The 15,263-nt window shown below is 58.3% G+C and overlaps 1 protein-coding gene across 1 annotated transcript in view; it reads right to left on the bottom strand.

The window, feature by feature from the left end:
* Positions 1–268: 268 nt before the first annotated feature.
* Positions 269–15,263, bottom strand: part of Hs1bp3 (HCLS1 binding protein 3) — a 34,761-nt gene continuing 19,766 nt past the window's right edge. The window contains exons 5-7 of the mRNA XM_047522733.1: positions 11,625–11,782; positions 10,203–10,338; positions 269–5,824 (exon numbers count right to left, since the gene is read on the bottom strand). Coding sequence (XP_047378689.1) covers positions 5,566–5,824; positions 10,203–10,338; positions 11,625–11,782 — 553 coding nt within the window. The 3' untranslated portion in view covers positions 269–5,565. The remainder of the gene's footprint in view (positions 5,825–10,202; positions 10,339–11,624; positions 11,783–15,263) is intronic.

Below are 15,263 nucleotides of genomic sequence, written 5' to 3'. Positions count from 1 at the left end.
GAAGCCTGCAAAGTGGCCACTAAGCCAAAGAAACACAGAAGTGCGCACATGGAGATGTCAAGAGCTGCTCTCCAGAGGCAGAGGCCTCTGGGGAACGTGGGGCACAGGAGTGGGCTGCGGCCCTCGGGCTCTGGAAGCTCTGGGTTCCTGCCCTGTGGCTTCCTGAAGAAACCTTTGCAACCTCCTTGGAGGCCCAGTGAGACATGAGGCAGGAGGGAAGCCCCAGGAGCCAGCTTCTTGGAGAAGTCGTCAGGCCCCACCATCATGGGACCAAGGCTCTGGGCGGCAGGTGCTGCCTGCCAGAGAAGATGCTCCCTCCTGAGCTGTGCTGCCCTCCAGGAAGGAAGGACACTGCTGCCCTCTTAGCACCACAGCTCCAAGCGAGTCACTGACGCTCCCGTGGGGCAGGTCTGAAGAACAGGGCCAGGATGAGGGGCTCCCTACAGGGACCGGCACAGAGGCCATGGCTGTGCAGGACAGAAAGGGCGGCTGCCTGCCTGGCCTATTCCTGAATGCCAAGCACGCAGGGCAGGAGGTGACTCTACCAAGGTGAGGAGTGTCCCCTCAAATTCATGGCCACCTGGAACCTGAGAGGGTCCACTATGGAAACAGACTGAGTAAGGTAGGACAAGGTACCTGGATTAGGGTGGGACCTGATCCAATGCCTGCTGTTCTTATTGGAAGGGAATCTGGAAATGAAGGAGATATGGAGCCCATTGTGTGAAGACAGACACACAGGGAGCCTGCACATGAAGACGGAGCAGGGATTGGAGTGGCGTGGCTACTGGCTGAGGAATGCGGGGTTGCCAGCCACCATCGGAAGCCAGAAGGCAGCCTCCTGAGACGTGGCCCTGTGAACACCCTGATTTCGGAGTCCTGACCTCCACCACGGTGAAAGAACACTTTTCTGTTGTTTAGAGCCACTCTGTTATGGCAGCCTTGGACCCCGACTCGGGACCACAAGCTGGGCTCAGGCTGCGGCAACACACCGTTCCTGCTGGCAGTGGCAGAGAGGGGAGGACGGGGCAGAGAGGGTGATGGGGGACAAGGTGCCTCTTTTGCTTGTGTCTGGGCAGGAGGCCCAAAGAACAGACCTTTTCAGCAAGGGCTCTGCGTGGCTCCTGTAGGACCAGCGGGAATGGTGGAGTCGTCCATCTTGGGTGTCCTCCTTGGTGCCTGGACCAGGCCCTGCAGACAGCAGCTCCGTGGGAACGCCAACTGTCCACAGGCCCAGGCCTCTCTGGCCAGAGCTGCAGCTGCCAGGTCCCTCAGCCCCTCTGCTCTGCTCGCACTGTACGGACTGTACCCTTGTCCTGCTCCCGACAGCTGGTATGTGCTCACCAGCTGTGACTGCCACCCACCATGGGGTGCTTCTTCTTTTTCCTTTTATTGTACCAGGAATTTAAGCCAGTGGCACTTAGCTACTGAGCCACACCCCAGCCCTTTTTATGTTTTATTCTGAGACAGGGTCTTGCTAAGTTGCTTAGGCGCTCAGGACCTCACTAAGGTGCTGAGGATAGCTTTGAACTCGTGATCCTCCTGAGCCGCTGGGATTCCAGGCGCATGCCACCACGCCTGGTGATGTGGAGTTTCTTGACCAGGAGGGCTGACCTGCTTTTCTCCGCCTTCCTCGGCCTCTTCTCACCTGATTCCCTGCTTGACAGGATAGTCCCTGCACAGAGTTGTGCCCACTGAGTACTGTTTGAGGATGAGGAAACGTAACCCAACTGGTCAGCTGGGCTGGAGTTGACCCAGCCTCTCTAATGACCTGTTCAAGGGCTGTGCTGTTTGCTGAGTCAGCAGAGACCATCAGCCCGCCAACTTGTCAGTAGTGTCCGCTTACCAAGCCACGTGCTGAGCCCATGGTCCCCACGCTAGAAGCCACAGCCTCATCCTGAGCAAGATCCCAGAGATGCAATGCCTCAGTTCTCACCAGAGGCCAGAGTCATGGACAACAGGAGCCAGAGACCAGCACACCGCTGTCTTCACCACGTCATAGCACAATGTCCAGCAAGGAGATCAGGGGTCAGCGCCAGGCTGGAGGCTAGGCTGAGCTAAAGCTGACCAGCCTCTGGTCACCCACTCAGCAGCCAGCCACTTCCACTTAGTAGCCAGCTTGTCCTGGACAGAGGGTCCCTCTGAGAGGAACTAGAGTGTCCAGCCACTGAGACGTTTTTTTAGGCACAGACGGGATTTTACATTCACATAAGTCCGGGTAAAGCTCTTCCCTTGTCACTATGGAGTGGGGGCTTCACAGAGCCCAGCGGGACTGGAGCCCAGATTGCTCCAGGGCAGCTCGGCCTGAACGCTGCTTCACCAAGATGTTGTGGGTACAGGAGAACCAACAGCCATTCACGGCCACTCCACAGGCCCCTTGGGCAGCTTCCCTTGACCACAAGGCCTGAGGGTGCAGAGCAGGGGGTGGTTTGAACTAGGGGAGTTTGCAGTGAGCGGGACCATTTAAAGCTGGAATTAAAAACCTAAAGGGGTCTGACCGTTAACTGTGCCTGTTCTGGGAAGCCATTGGCCTACCCAGACACAAAGCATGGGGAAGTGCCTGCCGTCTGCCAGGGCCGCCATCCAGGGAACATTGGTAGCTCTGTGGCTCTCCTTCTCAGGATGTGCTCGGCTGGGCAGTTGGTGAGCTAGAGAACTGAGCACGACCTTCCATGCCAGTTAAATTCGCAAAACCCAGGTGACAGCTGGGCACAGAGGAACACAGCCCCCAAAGAGTGGCTGGACTTGGCAGAGGGCGCCAGCTGTAGGGAAGCCCTCTGGGCACACTGGGCGAGCATCGACATGGCCATGAGACCAGAGTTCAAGGGGTGGGCACTCTCCAGCAGAGCCCAGGACACCAGCCTCCAGGTCCAGCCTGAAGACTGGGACTTTCCAGAACTGGCCCAAGTTCATGGCTTCCTGAGAGAAACAATGCAGGGGAAAGGGAGCAGCGGGGCCGAGCCACAGATGGCACGTCCTGTCCACGGGCTCGCAGGGCAACGGCCTTCCAAGTAAACAAATGACACTGTCCCCAGTTCAACCTCTCAGTTTCTCTTCCACAGTGAACTCGGCTGCACGCTCTCGGGCTGAATGGTCCTTCCCGGAACGGCCTGATGGATTGTGGGAACCCAGACTCCCAATTCAATCCTGGCTGCAAGCACCAAGCCCAGGGCGATGGGGAGCGAGGTGGCACTGTCAACTCACAGGCTGCGCTGCATAGGCGTCCCTGGCTCCCTGGGAACCTGTTCCCAAGTGTCCAGTGGGTGTCACCCTGCAGGGTCTGCTGTTGAACCTCTGGGTCTCTGGGACGAAGGAGCACCCTAGAACCTGAACTCTGGCAGGGGAGCAGAGGCCAGGAGGGCTGTGTGACTCAATGGCCCCACCTAGAGCCCCATGGTGTGGGGACGGGGGTGAGGCCTGGAGAAGGAAGTGGTCCTCTTTCTACACAGGTCTTGGCTGACCAGTTTCTGGCCCAGAGTCCCCACTCTACCTCAGTTTACACAATGGGAAAGGACCAGAATCTCCTCTTCCCCTCGCCTTACCCTAACAAGAGGCAGCTGGGAGGCTGAGGCAGAGCCACAGAAGACGTGGGATCCCTCAAGGGAAGCTCTCCTGGTTGTCTTGCTGTGGACAGTCCCTACGCAAGTGCCGGAATCAGGCTCGCACATGGACTTTCCTGGGTGACTGGGTGTAGGTCTTACACGTGTGGTGAGGACGAGCCACAGCTGGAGCGTCCCTGTCTCAGGGGTCCAGGCTTCTGTGGAGGCATCTGGAGAGCTCCAGGCCACTGAGGCGGCCAGGCCTGCAGTGGGCAAACCCACACTCGAGTGTCCAGCCAGGTTCTGTCAGGGACCCAAGCCAGGGGACGGGTCCCATGGCCACCCTGCCAGTTACACCCTCTGCCCCTCCATTACCAGTCACTTGAAGCAGTGGGGGAGGTGGGGAGGGACAGGGAATTGGCAGCCAGGACGCAGAGGCAAGGACAGTGGGTGGGAAGAGCCCAAAGGAGGGCTGGGGCCAGTACCAGCTGGACAGTCTCTCAGAGGAAGACCTGGCTACACTGCCCCGGGTCCCCACGAGGCCTTCCTTCACAGTCAGCAGAGGCTGTGGGGTGCAGGGCTGGGTGCTGGGCACTGAGGGGGGGAGAGCCTGAAGGCCCCATGGCCAGAAGGAAAGGGGAGCCGCGTGGAAGCTGATCTGCAGCTGGCTCCTAGGCCCCAAGGAGGGACGGTGCTCTGAGCCAGGCAAGGCAGAACCCTGCCCAGTACCACCCCATCTTGTCACTCAGGGTCAGGCAGCTGAGGAGGCCCCGGGAAGACACAGGACAGACCAGGCCCAGTGCTCCCACCTCGCCCTGCAGTTCCCGCACAAGGCAGGAGCAGAGGATGCCGGTCACAGTGGCAAACAACTGGCCCACGTCACCTGGGGCCTCCTCTGGGGCTGGCTCTTGGGCCTGAGCAGGAAAGGCTCAGAGGCCTGGTCCCTACCCGTTCCGGTCCCTCTGCCAGCAGGACAGCACCAAGGAACAACGGTGGTTGCGTTTTGTTAAAAGCTATGGTGTTTCATTAAAAACTAGCTCTGAGTTTGAAGAATATGTATCCAAGAAAGGCAACCTAACATTCTTTGCTCCACGAAACATCATTCACCCAGTCTCCTGGCACCGTGTTTTGCCCAGCTCTGAGTGCTCTGCCCTGGGTTCCGGGCTGCTGGGAGAACTCTGAGGCACTGGCCCCCCTGGAACAAGGCTCCACCCCCTGGGTTGGTGACGCCCCTGGTGAAAGGCCACTGAACAAGTCCAGACCCTGAGGACAGGCAAGGCCTTGGAGCAGAAGCCTGGGAGCATCACTCTCTTGGGGAGCAGGAGGCAGCAGTGGGAAGGAAGCCAACCCAAGTCCCAAGCCCATGCAGAGCTCTGGGGGACGCTGGCTCTGTGCCCAGAGCCCTGAGGAGGTCACTGCTGGCCGGACCCTCCCTGGGAAAGGAAGTAGAAGGCAGACCTGGGATCCAGCGTCCTCCATATCCTAGAGGCAGGGCTGGGCCCAGCTGCTTGCCTGCGGGCTGGTAACCCGAGGAGGCTCCCAAGAGCTCCCATCAGGACACTCTGGACAGCAGGGCCCTTCTGCTCAGTGTCCCTCTCCAGGCCCTGGCATGCTGAACAGAGACTGGAGTGGCCTGGCCTGGGTACTCCCTCATCTCGGTTTGGGCCCAGATCAGGTCAGGTCCTCCTTCTTTGGGCTCGGCTGGCAGAGCCAGTGGGCACAAGTGGGTAGGAGGTTTCCTTGTCCCACGGGGCACCTCCCGGGGCCCCTCACCTCTCACCCTGTCCTTGGTGAGCCAAACGCTCCATGCTTACCCCCCCTCCACACCCGGCTGCACTGACACTGGGCTTCAATCCCCACGGTCGCTTCACCCTGTATTCTGCAGGGATTCGCATCAAGCCCACAGCCCAGGAGAAAAGGGAACGCTGTGGTCCTGGGGCCCCGGCTGGCACCCATCTCATGGGTGTCCTGGCTCCGCACACACAGGCCTCCACAGAGGGTGGGCAGGGCCGGGCGGCAGGGACAGGGGTCAGAAGAGGCTGGGAGAGGCCTGGGAAGATGTGTCATGGTCCCGAATGTACTGCAAGATGTCCATCTCATCCATGGTGTGGATCTGCTGCGGCTGCCTCTGCTGCCCGGCCACGCCCTCGGTCGCATCTGCTCTGGGAGGCACAGAGGGCTTGCTGGGCAGTGCCGGCTTCGCTGCCACCGGTGGCTTGGGCTTAAGCTGGGGCTTGGGTTTGGGCTCGGCCCCCAGTTTCAGAATCTGGTCCAAGTCCTCTTCAACTCTAGGGAACCAAAGGGAGCAGCCCTGAGCATAACCACCCTCTGCAAAGGCAGCAAGACCTCCAGGAGGCACCTCTCCACAGGGGGGTGGGCAGCCCCCATCCCACCCAACCCTGGGGAGAAGCCGAGGGGCAGCACTCTTCCTTCCACCCCACGCACGGTGGGCAGAGCCAGCCCCTCGGAGGCCTCCTGAGAACGCTCCTCAGGAGACCTCCCTCCAAGCCTGCCGGCCTCTTCAGCGGACTTTCCCTCCAGCCCCTTTAGAAATAACTGCCCACTGCCATGTGTTAAGCCTGGTTCTGTGCCGAGCACTTGAGACACATTATCTCCTTTGTCCTCAAAACACCACTTGAGGGAGGTGCGTCCTTGTCTCCACCTTGTAGAGGTGAGGCTGGACGTTCACCCAGAGAGTGAATAACTGAGGGGCCTGAAGCTGCAGTGAAGTGGGGTCTGCCTGCCCTCTGTGGGCCACACAGGTGCTGGACAGGCCCAGTGAGGGCCCACCAAGACTCAGTCATGGCCCAGACCTGACTGCCCACTGGCCGGTGGGACTAAAAGCTCAGCAGAGTGACAGTCACAGAGGACCATTTCGAGGTACGAATAGAAGGAAGGAAAGGCCATTGCTCCCCTCCGTGCTGGGTCTGTGGGGGCTCCTGCTGCTGGCTCTTGGGAGAGGAGCTCGATTCCCAGAGGCCAGATGTCCGGATGTCCGGCGGAGGACTCACTCAACCTGAGCCACACCCCCACCTGCTCAGCACCGGGCTGCGTGCCGGTTACAGCTAGGCAATTCCACATTTATTCAAATGTTTAGTAACCTCAAAACACCATCTGGTAGCAGATAGTAGCCCTGTTTTATAGACATGAAAATGTAGGAGCAGAGAGGTCAAGAGCCCTGCAGTGGGCTGCACAGCTATCTCAAGCACAAGGCACAGCTGGCCCACGTGTGGCTGCTCTCTGGGGGGTGTTCACCTTCCTGGGGCACCTCTGCACAGAGACCCCTCCTCCAGCTTCAGGAAGAGGTTGGCCTGGCATCCTTCAGCCATGCTGGCTCAGGGGAGGGAGGGCCAGGCATGGAAGGCGGAGGACCCGGCTGGGGTACAGTGGGCCTCTCCCAGCTTAGATTCTCTATCTACAAAAGGGACCAGCAGCACCACCTGGCAGGGAGCCAGCACAGAGGCACTGGCCCTGCAGAAGCTGTTGTTCCTTGCCCTGTGGCTCCTTCGGCTGGCAGCCCTGGGCCGCTCGACCTCCCTGGTCTTTGGCTGCCCCACCGTGAAGCAGGAACGCTCTCACTCTGCTAGCTTCACCAGGAATCGTGGAAGGATCAAGACAAACAGACGGAAAGTGCTTTACACACCTAAAAGAATACTGCAGGTGTGGACACCCCCTGGGTGCTGAAGAAAGCCGGCACAAGGCACGAAGGGACACTGCTAGGTCCCCAGGACACCTGGCCCAGCTGGCCCAGCGGGATTCACGCAATTACAAGCATCCCAGATGTCACTGAGGGCTGGAAGTGCATGGCCAGAGCAGGCTGGGAAGGCTTCCCAGGGAAGGGAGCAGGGCAGGCCCAGCATGGGGAGCCAGGGAGGGAATCCTGGAGATGGGTGTAGCAGACAGCAAAGGTCCGGAGGTGGGAACAAACTGGCAGAGGAGTCAAGCAGGCTGACAGCAGAGGTTTCTTGCCCTGGGCAGCATATCCCAACAGCAGGACCAAGATGTCATTGCTCAGACACCTGCAGGGCTGGGCAGGGGCAGGAGCAGAGCGGAGGCACCTTGGTCAAACTCTCCGGCATTGCAAGGCCTGGCAGAGGCTGTGTGAAGGTGGAGGTGGCTGGCACAGCATCCTCAGAGGGGCTGCCTGCCAGGAACCTGCCACCGACGGAGCTCTGGATGTCGTAGCTGCCGCTGGGGGCGGCCTCCTGCAATGGGCACAGACCTCTGGGAGATAATTCTGAGCTTGCCTGGATGAAGAGAAGTGAACGAAAAGTATCTTTATGGTCCAGACCCAGGGGGACCCACCCAAGCTTCTCTATAGAGAGCAGCTGCACTGGGTTCAGGGAGATTTGGGGAGGCGTCACTCAGGGTCTGGCTGCTTCTGGCAAGTTTAGCTCAGTTGTGCCCCAGCTTGACTCTGTGGGGTCAGTCACTGGTTCCCTTGACATCCTCCAGTGGAGGCTGAGGGTAGCCAGGAGAAGCTGAGAGCCACTGAATGATCCTCAAACAGGGGGTCCTAGTAAAACGGAGCAGCAGCTACAAGCCTGCGTCTCAGTTCAGGATTATCTTGCTCAGAAAAGCAGACTGTCTGGAACTAGTCAGAAGCTGGGTTCACTCTGAGGTGGGAGGTTGCGGGTGGAGGCCATGCAAGGCGCTGCTGTCATTCTTGGGATACAGGTGGGCTCCCTCTTTCCAAGCACCCTGTTTCCAGGGACTCCCTAAGACATGGCTAGGAACAGGTCTCACTAAATGTGAGGTGCAGCCCAGCTCTTTCAGGCCCAGCTTTGGTGGGGTTTAGTGTGGGGCGAGGGAGTCCTAAGTCCCTGCAGAGGACAGAACTTGGCTAAAGATCAAAGCTGGAGGCCAGCCCTGGTGTGGTTGCAGAACAGGAGGGAACACAGGCTTCTCAGTGCCAAACCCCACTTGGTGTCCCACCCTGCGCTGCCTCAGGATGGCCGAAGCTCAGGCAGCTGATGGAATGAACGGAGGCGTGAAAGCATAAACAAAGGGATGACTCGGGAGGGAAAGGCTGCTGGAAAGCTTTGTACTGTAAGCAAGTCCAGTTACACCTGGGCAGAGCACGGCAGACGCAAGGAAGAATGAAACGTGGCTCCTGCTCTCAGGGCGCTACTTTTTCATTAGAAGAGGTAGCCCATGAAGGCAGGAGGCAGCTCAGTGCCGTAAGCTCTGCAGGCTGCTAAGGGGCATGAAGGAAGGGTCCCAGGGACCATGAGAAGCATGACACGCTGTGTGGTGCCTGCCCCTGTAGCAGGCCTGCAGGACCTGCCTAGCGTTGGAACGTCTCCAAGTCACCTGGCCAGAACCCTCTGAGGGAGCCTGGTGACACTCCACTCTACTGTGCTTTGCCAAAGCAGACTGGTAAATAACGGATCTAGAATGAACTCTGCTGGAGACGTCCCATGAGACCTCTGGGACATGCCTGGTCTGGCCTGTTGCTCCCCAGGATGATTCTAGCATTGGCTTCCCTCTTGCCTCAGTTTCCTCCCTTATGAAATAACAGTTGTCCTTGTCCCCCCAGCCTCCGGGAATGTTGGAAGTGCAGGCACGTGATGAGAGTGAACAGATGTCAGGGGCCTTGGGGAGATGTAAACCCAAGCCATCGTGGTGACTCAGGCTCGGTGGGCACTTAGAGGGATGTCTGATAGCCTGGGGCTGCTAACGAGGAGAGCAGATGACAGTCCCCTGGGACTGCGTGCCTCGGTGCTATGTAAACTGTTCCTGGAAGGAGGCAGCTCGGCTTCCTGTAAATGGTCAAGCACACCGTACATCCTGGGGACCTGTAAATGGTCAAGCACACTGTACATCCTGGGGACCTGTAAATGGTCAAGCACACCGTACGTCCTGGGGACCTGTAAATGGTCAAGTACACCGTACGTCCTGGGGACGCATGCTCAAGGATGAGCAACTGAGAACAAAGTCACAGAGACAGAGGTCCAGGGAAAACCACAGCCCTAGCGGGGAGGTGATCTCCCAGCCTCTAAGTGTTCAGAGTTACGGAGGGAGAGGAGGTCAGGACCGAGGCAGGCATGAGCCGCAGTTCTGGATAAATGACCTCTCCCATGCTCGATTTTGTGTAAGAGGCAAAGCATCGCACCTGCCCTAGGCTGCTGGGAAGATTAAATAAGCCCTAGGTCTCCTACACTGCCCGACACGCAGCAAGGGCTCAGGAAACAGCAGTGATTTCTGCGCAAGGTCCTCCGTCTAACAGGTTAGGCCTCCCTCTTCCTTCCCTGATGGGTCCCTCCCAGGGGACAGGCCATTGTTGGTACATCTGTGCTCTTTTCCCTCTGGGAGAGACACATGCTACCAAATAGCAGTTCTGTTTGTTCCCAAACCCATCTATGACGGTTATACCTGCTCTTGAATTATGTAATTTAATTATTATTCTTAATAATTAAATAGAATAAACTAATAGAATGTGTGTGTGAAGGAAAACCCACTGTTTGAACACTGAAGTCCCCTCACCTGTCGAGCTGCTCTGGCTACAGATCCTCCTTCCAAAGCCCTCCGCTGCCTCTTGGCTATTCACAGCTGCAGGCCTTGAGCAGGCCAGGTCCCCTCCCCTGGGAGGCCAGGCTGGTAACCGTTCCCACGCTGGGATGGGTCCCTGGCTCAGAGCTGGGAAACCCCCTGGGACAATGGTACCTGAACAGCTCTTCAGATGCAGACCCGAGGCCGGGGCTGGATGTGGGCCCTCCGTTTTTGCAGGCGGTTGGCAGCAGTAAGGGGTCACCCAGGGGGACGGCCCCGCCCAGGTCAGGGTCGTCCAACAGCTCCAGGGCTGTGGGAGGCAGCACAGAGTGGTCAGAGAAGTTCTGGCTTGTCCTTAGCTGCTGGGGTGCAGAGTGGGGACCCTGGTCCAGTCTCCTGGCCACCCATGCGAATAAGCAAGGACACTAAAGAAATGGGAGCTGGTGGGGCAGGAGGAGGGTGAGAGGCCAGCCAGCCCTGTGGGCCTGGGCCGCCCATCCGTCTCTGCCTCGCTCAGCTGCCAGTCCTGACTGGCTTCCCACTGCTCCAGGAAACTGCCTCTTGACTCACTGCACCAGCGTCCAGGGCCAATACTGCTGGACCCCTCGGCTTGCCCCATGGCCACACTGTCTTCCAGTGAGCCAGGACTGAGTGCCACTGCTGGCCAGGGGCTTACTGCTGTGGTACCCCAGAAGTCTCGGTCTGCTGAAGTCCCTGCCTTCAGGGAGCCTGCCCCCCACCTCGGCTGCCCTAGGCTGCCCTTTGGAAGTGCCAACTGCAGCTTCTACCTGGAACGCCTTTTCTCGGCAGTCTGGCTAACTCCAGCCAACTTTCAGGACCCAGCCTAGGCAGAGCCCCAGCCAGCCACACTGCCACCCAGGAAGTCTCCTGCTGCTCCCTGCTCAGCCCTGGTGCAGACTCGTGCTACTCTGCCATTGTCAGGTAATGTCCTGTCTCTCCCTGGGACCGTGAGAAAGGGGCCTGGGTCTTATACCACAGTGTGTTTGGGGTTGGCCATCAGTGGGTGCTCACCAAGTACTGACTGAATCAGCAGGTGACATCAACTCCCTCCTGCTGGAGGACAGTTTGGGCAAGCAGGAGGAAAGGTCAGACAGGGACAGGTGAAGTCCCAAGGCTACTCAGCATTTCCTCTGCCAATTCTGCACAGAGCCTTCCAGTGGGGTCTATGCAGGTGACACAAAATGTTAAAATAAGTCATACAGAGTCGCACAGATGCCCCAGATGGGCCAGCATCCACCTTCCATCCTAAGGGTGCCTGGAGGCCCCAGTGCCCACGTCTCTGCCGATATGATGCAGGCACTTCTTCAAGCAACAAAGAAACCTGCCATCTTCCTCCTCTGTAGAATGTTTAGAATAAATGTACGGCCCAAGAATGTTCCAGATTGTGGGGATACCAGGTGTGAGGCTGGGTATCTCCAGCAGAAAACCTCCATAAGCTGATCCTGGTATCCCATTTGAACAGGATAAAAGGGAGACTTGTATCCTACTCATAAAGGATGTTTGGTGACAGAGGTCGGCCATCAAGGAGATATTAAGAGCAAAGGGATCTCATGCCTTACATACATACATACTTACAGTCCTGGGTTGTGTTCTCCAACAGGCTCTGTGGGGACAGTTTCCTGCCTGGGCCGAAGAGGCCCTCATCAGGGTCCACCTCCTCGTCAAAGATGGTGAGCCGGGGCGAAGGCTTGGGCTTCATGGTCACTTGGGGGCCTTTCTTGGGCTTCTTGGAGCTGGAGAATTGCAGAGAGCACACAAGGTGAGGATTTCTCATGAGAGTCCCAGTGGCCTCCTAGATGCACCCAGACCCTGGGCCCACAGATGGCCTCGGAGACACACCCAGGCACTGGGCTTGCTGAGGCCAAAAAAGACCAGTCCAGAAGGAACCCATGGGAAGGCCCAGAGCAGCCCAGTCAGAGCAATCGTGGCAGGGACAGCAACTGAAGCAGCTCTCAAATCAACAGACAGGTCCTTCCCCAGGAGGGAGAAGCAGGCTGGCGGAGGGAGCTGGGGGCGGCGGGTTTGCTTTGCCATGATTTGACGATGGAGTGGTGGGGCTCCTGCTACTGAAGTAGCCACACGCTGTGTTTGGAAATGCCCGGTGTTGGGAGGGCAGGGAGAAGCTGAGTGGCCATCTCAACTAGATCTTGCTGGCCAGGCAGCTCCCAGCTCTAAGGCCCACTTGCGCCTCGGGCTACTACATGCTCACGGGCCAGAGAACATGCGTCTTCCCTGAGATGGAGGCACCCACCAGGAGGCAGGCTCAGAGCGACAACCTCTACAGCCACTTGGACGCACAGGGTAGGAGGGCACAGTGTGAGGTCTGAGCCTCAGGGCAGGGACCGGGGAGAGCAAAAAGCAGCTTTGGAAAGACTGTTTCCCCTTGCACCCGCTTCCTGAATGGGGTAACGGCTACTATCCTAGTGACAGCTGTGGTCCCACTGGGCAGTCCTCTCCTTCAGGAAGCATCTGGGACCCAGGGTCCTACATGGCTCTGCCACCCTTAGGTCTGATTAAGCCTGGTTACTGACTGGCTGAGAAGGTCCCTCTAGGCCATCCTGTGGCAAGAGGGGCGCAGGAGCTTCTGGGGCCTGGTAGTGCTTTATTTTATTTTTTGATGGGGGGGATGGGCAGACACTCATGTGCTGCATGCTCACGACTTGTGCATGTCACCCACGTCACCCTAAGTGATATTAACACTACATAAACAAACTTGGTTCCATCTTAATATTTTGACCCAAGCCCTAGGGCTGCTGCCCACATACGCTATCCTAAGGTTCCCGCGGATGAGAATGCATTTTTTACTGGAAACTGAAATTGCATGTGGCTGTCTGCCTGGTGGGCAGTTCCACTGGACTGAGGTCACCATCTGAGCTCATGTTGGCAACACTATGTGGCAAAGCTGCGCAGAGAGGCTGGCACTGCCTAAACAGTGATACAGACTAAACACTGGCAGATAAAAATAACAACGCTGCAGAGGCAGGGCACCGAGGTGACCATTCCCATGGCCGGCCAGATTCCTACTGCTGCAGTAGAGACGGGGAGAAGCTGGGACGGCTGGGGAGCACCCTCCTGGAAAGTCACATGAGGGAGCAGCTGTGGACGCAGGGAGACCTTGCTCTGGCTGGGCTTGTTTGCCAGATGAGTAAATAGTGGTTCAGAGATGCTGAGTGTTTGCTGGAAGCCACACAATAGGCAAGGGTAGGCTGGGACTGGAATGAGGGCAGTCACCTCTCACAGTCCTATGCTCTGGTCCCCTCCAAATGTCCCATGAGCAGGTGATACAGTACAGAGGGTGTGGACCACAAGATGAGGCCTACTGTCTCCTGGGGGAAAGTGGCACCTTTCATAGATAGTGATAGTGCAGGGACTTGGCCACAGGGTGTTTCGGGGGACCCCATCCTAGTCCCTGACTTTCTCTATACAGCACAGGCCCCCAGGTCATGCTCCGCTCCACTGCACCCCGTGTGGCTGGCACTGGGGGCGGGTGGAGGGACTCTCTGTTCCAACAACAAATACTTTCCAGAAACTTGTGCTGCAGCTCCCCTCACAACAGGCAGCATGAGGGCTCAGCTGCCCTTCATTCTCACCCACTGGGCAGAGTCAGTGCAGTCTCGTGGCCCCTGCCCAGTGGGTACCAACAGAGGCCATGGTCCCAGGGCAGATGGCCCCGGCCAAGACCCCCTGGTAGCAATCCCATGTGGAACTTGGAAACTGAGTTCGAGTCTCCTGTGGAAGGCAACGGCTCTGCCCTGTCACCTCTCTGTCCCTTAACCGCTCACTGCAACAATCCCTTGGTTGGTCCCTGCCCTGGATCTGGAAGGGACTGAAGCAGTGAAGGGTGGAGACGCCCCCGCCCATTGCACCTGCACCTGGTCGGGCAGTTCCAGAAGTGCAGGCAGGCTGCTCTGCGCCACAGCAGCAGCTGCTTCGCCCCCATGCTCCCCACGGCCCCTCAGAAACAAGCAGGCCCTTCCCTGCTTCCTGGGATCCAACCAGCACCCTACCCAGCTAATGGGCCCCATGGGGCAGGGAACAAGTGATCCCACCAACCAGCAATGGGAGGAAGCTCAGGAGTGTGTGAGCGTGTGTGAGTGTGTGTGTGCGTGCACATGTGTGCATGTGTGTCATGCCTGAAGTCCAGAGAGGAGGAGCATTCTGGATGCTCCGGAGAAGCCGGGTGGATTTTAACATTTCCTTCTCCTGCCCGCTTCTGGCCCTGACAGCGCAAATGAGGCAGGACTTTCCCTTCCAGGGGGGAGGGGGGTTCCCTCTCAAATGAGATAAGGCAAACAAGCAGCAGGTGGGCTGCCCAGTCAGGCACTCTGCCCCACCCCACTCATTGGGCTTCCTGTCCCCAACACTTCAGACCCCACCCAGGGGAGACCAGGGACATCAGGAAACATGAAGCTCTGGAGCCTAAAAGCTTCACGGTCCTGAGTGGCTCTGGGGACGTAGCGGTGGGCCTGGTCCAGACGGATGCTCAATGAACAGTAGATGGAAGGATGGGTGGTGGAGGAGAGAAGGAAGGGAGGGAGGCGGAAAGACAGCTGCCATCTGGGTGGGTGGACAGGTGATGGAAGGAAGGAGGAAGGAAGAGCAGGCAGGCAGACGCTCATCTAGTTCAGACGTGCTTCTGCTTCTCTCCAGGGCTGAGGGCAAGGGCGTGAGGAGAGAGGTCCCCAACGTCCATCTCAGCACCCATGTCCGGGAGGCCCTCCACTCCCTCGTTCCCGTGAAGATCTCTGAGCCAATGGGTCTCCCACCAGCCCTGCGGCCACCCTGTGAATGACCCACTCCACCCCTGCTCCTATAACCAGCACCCACCCAGCACCTCCCTCACAGGCACCTGTGCTAGGTGATGTGGACAGACATGAATAAGACCTGCCACTGTCCCCAGAGGCACAGGGGTGAGCACAGACACACTGATCACTACTGAACGGGAGATACAGTACGCCCCAGCAGAGCAGAGGGGGGAAGGCTTCTTGGAAGAGGTGGTAGGGAGGTGGGCAGTGGCCTCAGAGCCTCTCAAGAACTGCAAGTCACTCTGTGAGGGTCTGCAGGAGCCTGACGTGGGCATAACCAGGAACCCCAGACAAGGAGCCCCTCAGGACCGCGGCTCTGCGAGGGGAGGAGCAGTGAGCCTGGTTCCTCATGGAAGCTGGGCTCATGGTCCACAGAGAAAATACGCAGGCCTGGCTGAGGCCGCAGAGC

This window comes from Sciurus carolinensis, chromosome 13, assembly GCF_902686445.1.
Source record: "Sciurus carolinensis chromosome 13, mSciCar1.2, whole genome shotgun sequence".
Taxonomy (NCBI): domain Eukaryota; kingdom Metazoa; phylum Chordata; class Mammalia; order Rodentia; family Sciuridae; genus Sciurus; species Sciurus carolinensis.
This window is presented reverse-complemented; position numbering and strand designations above follow the sequence as displayed.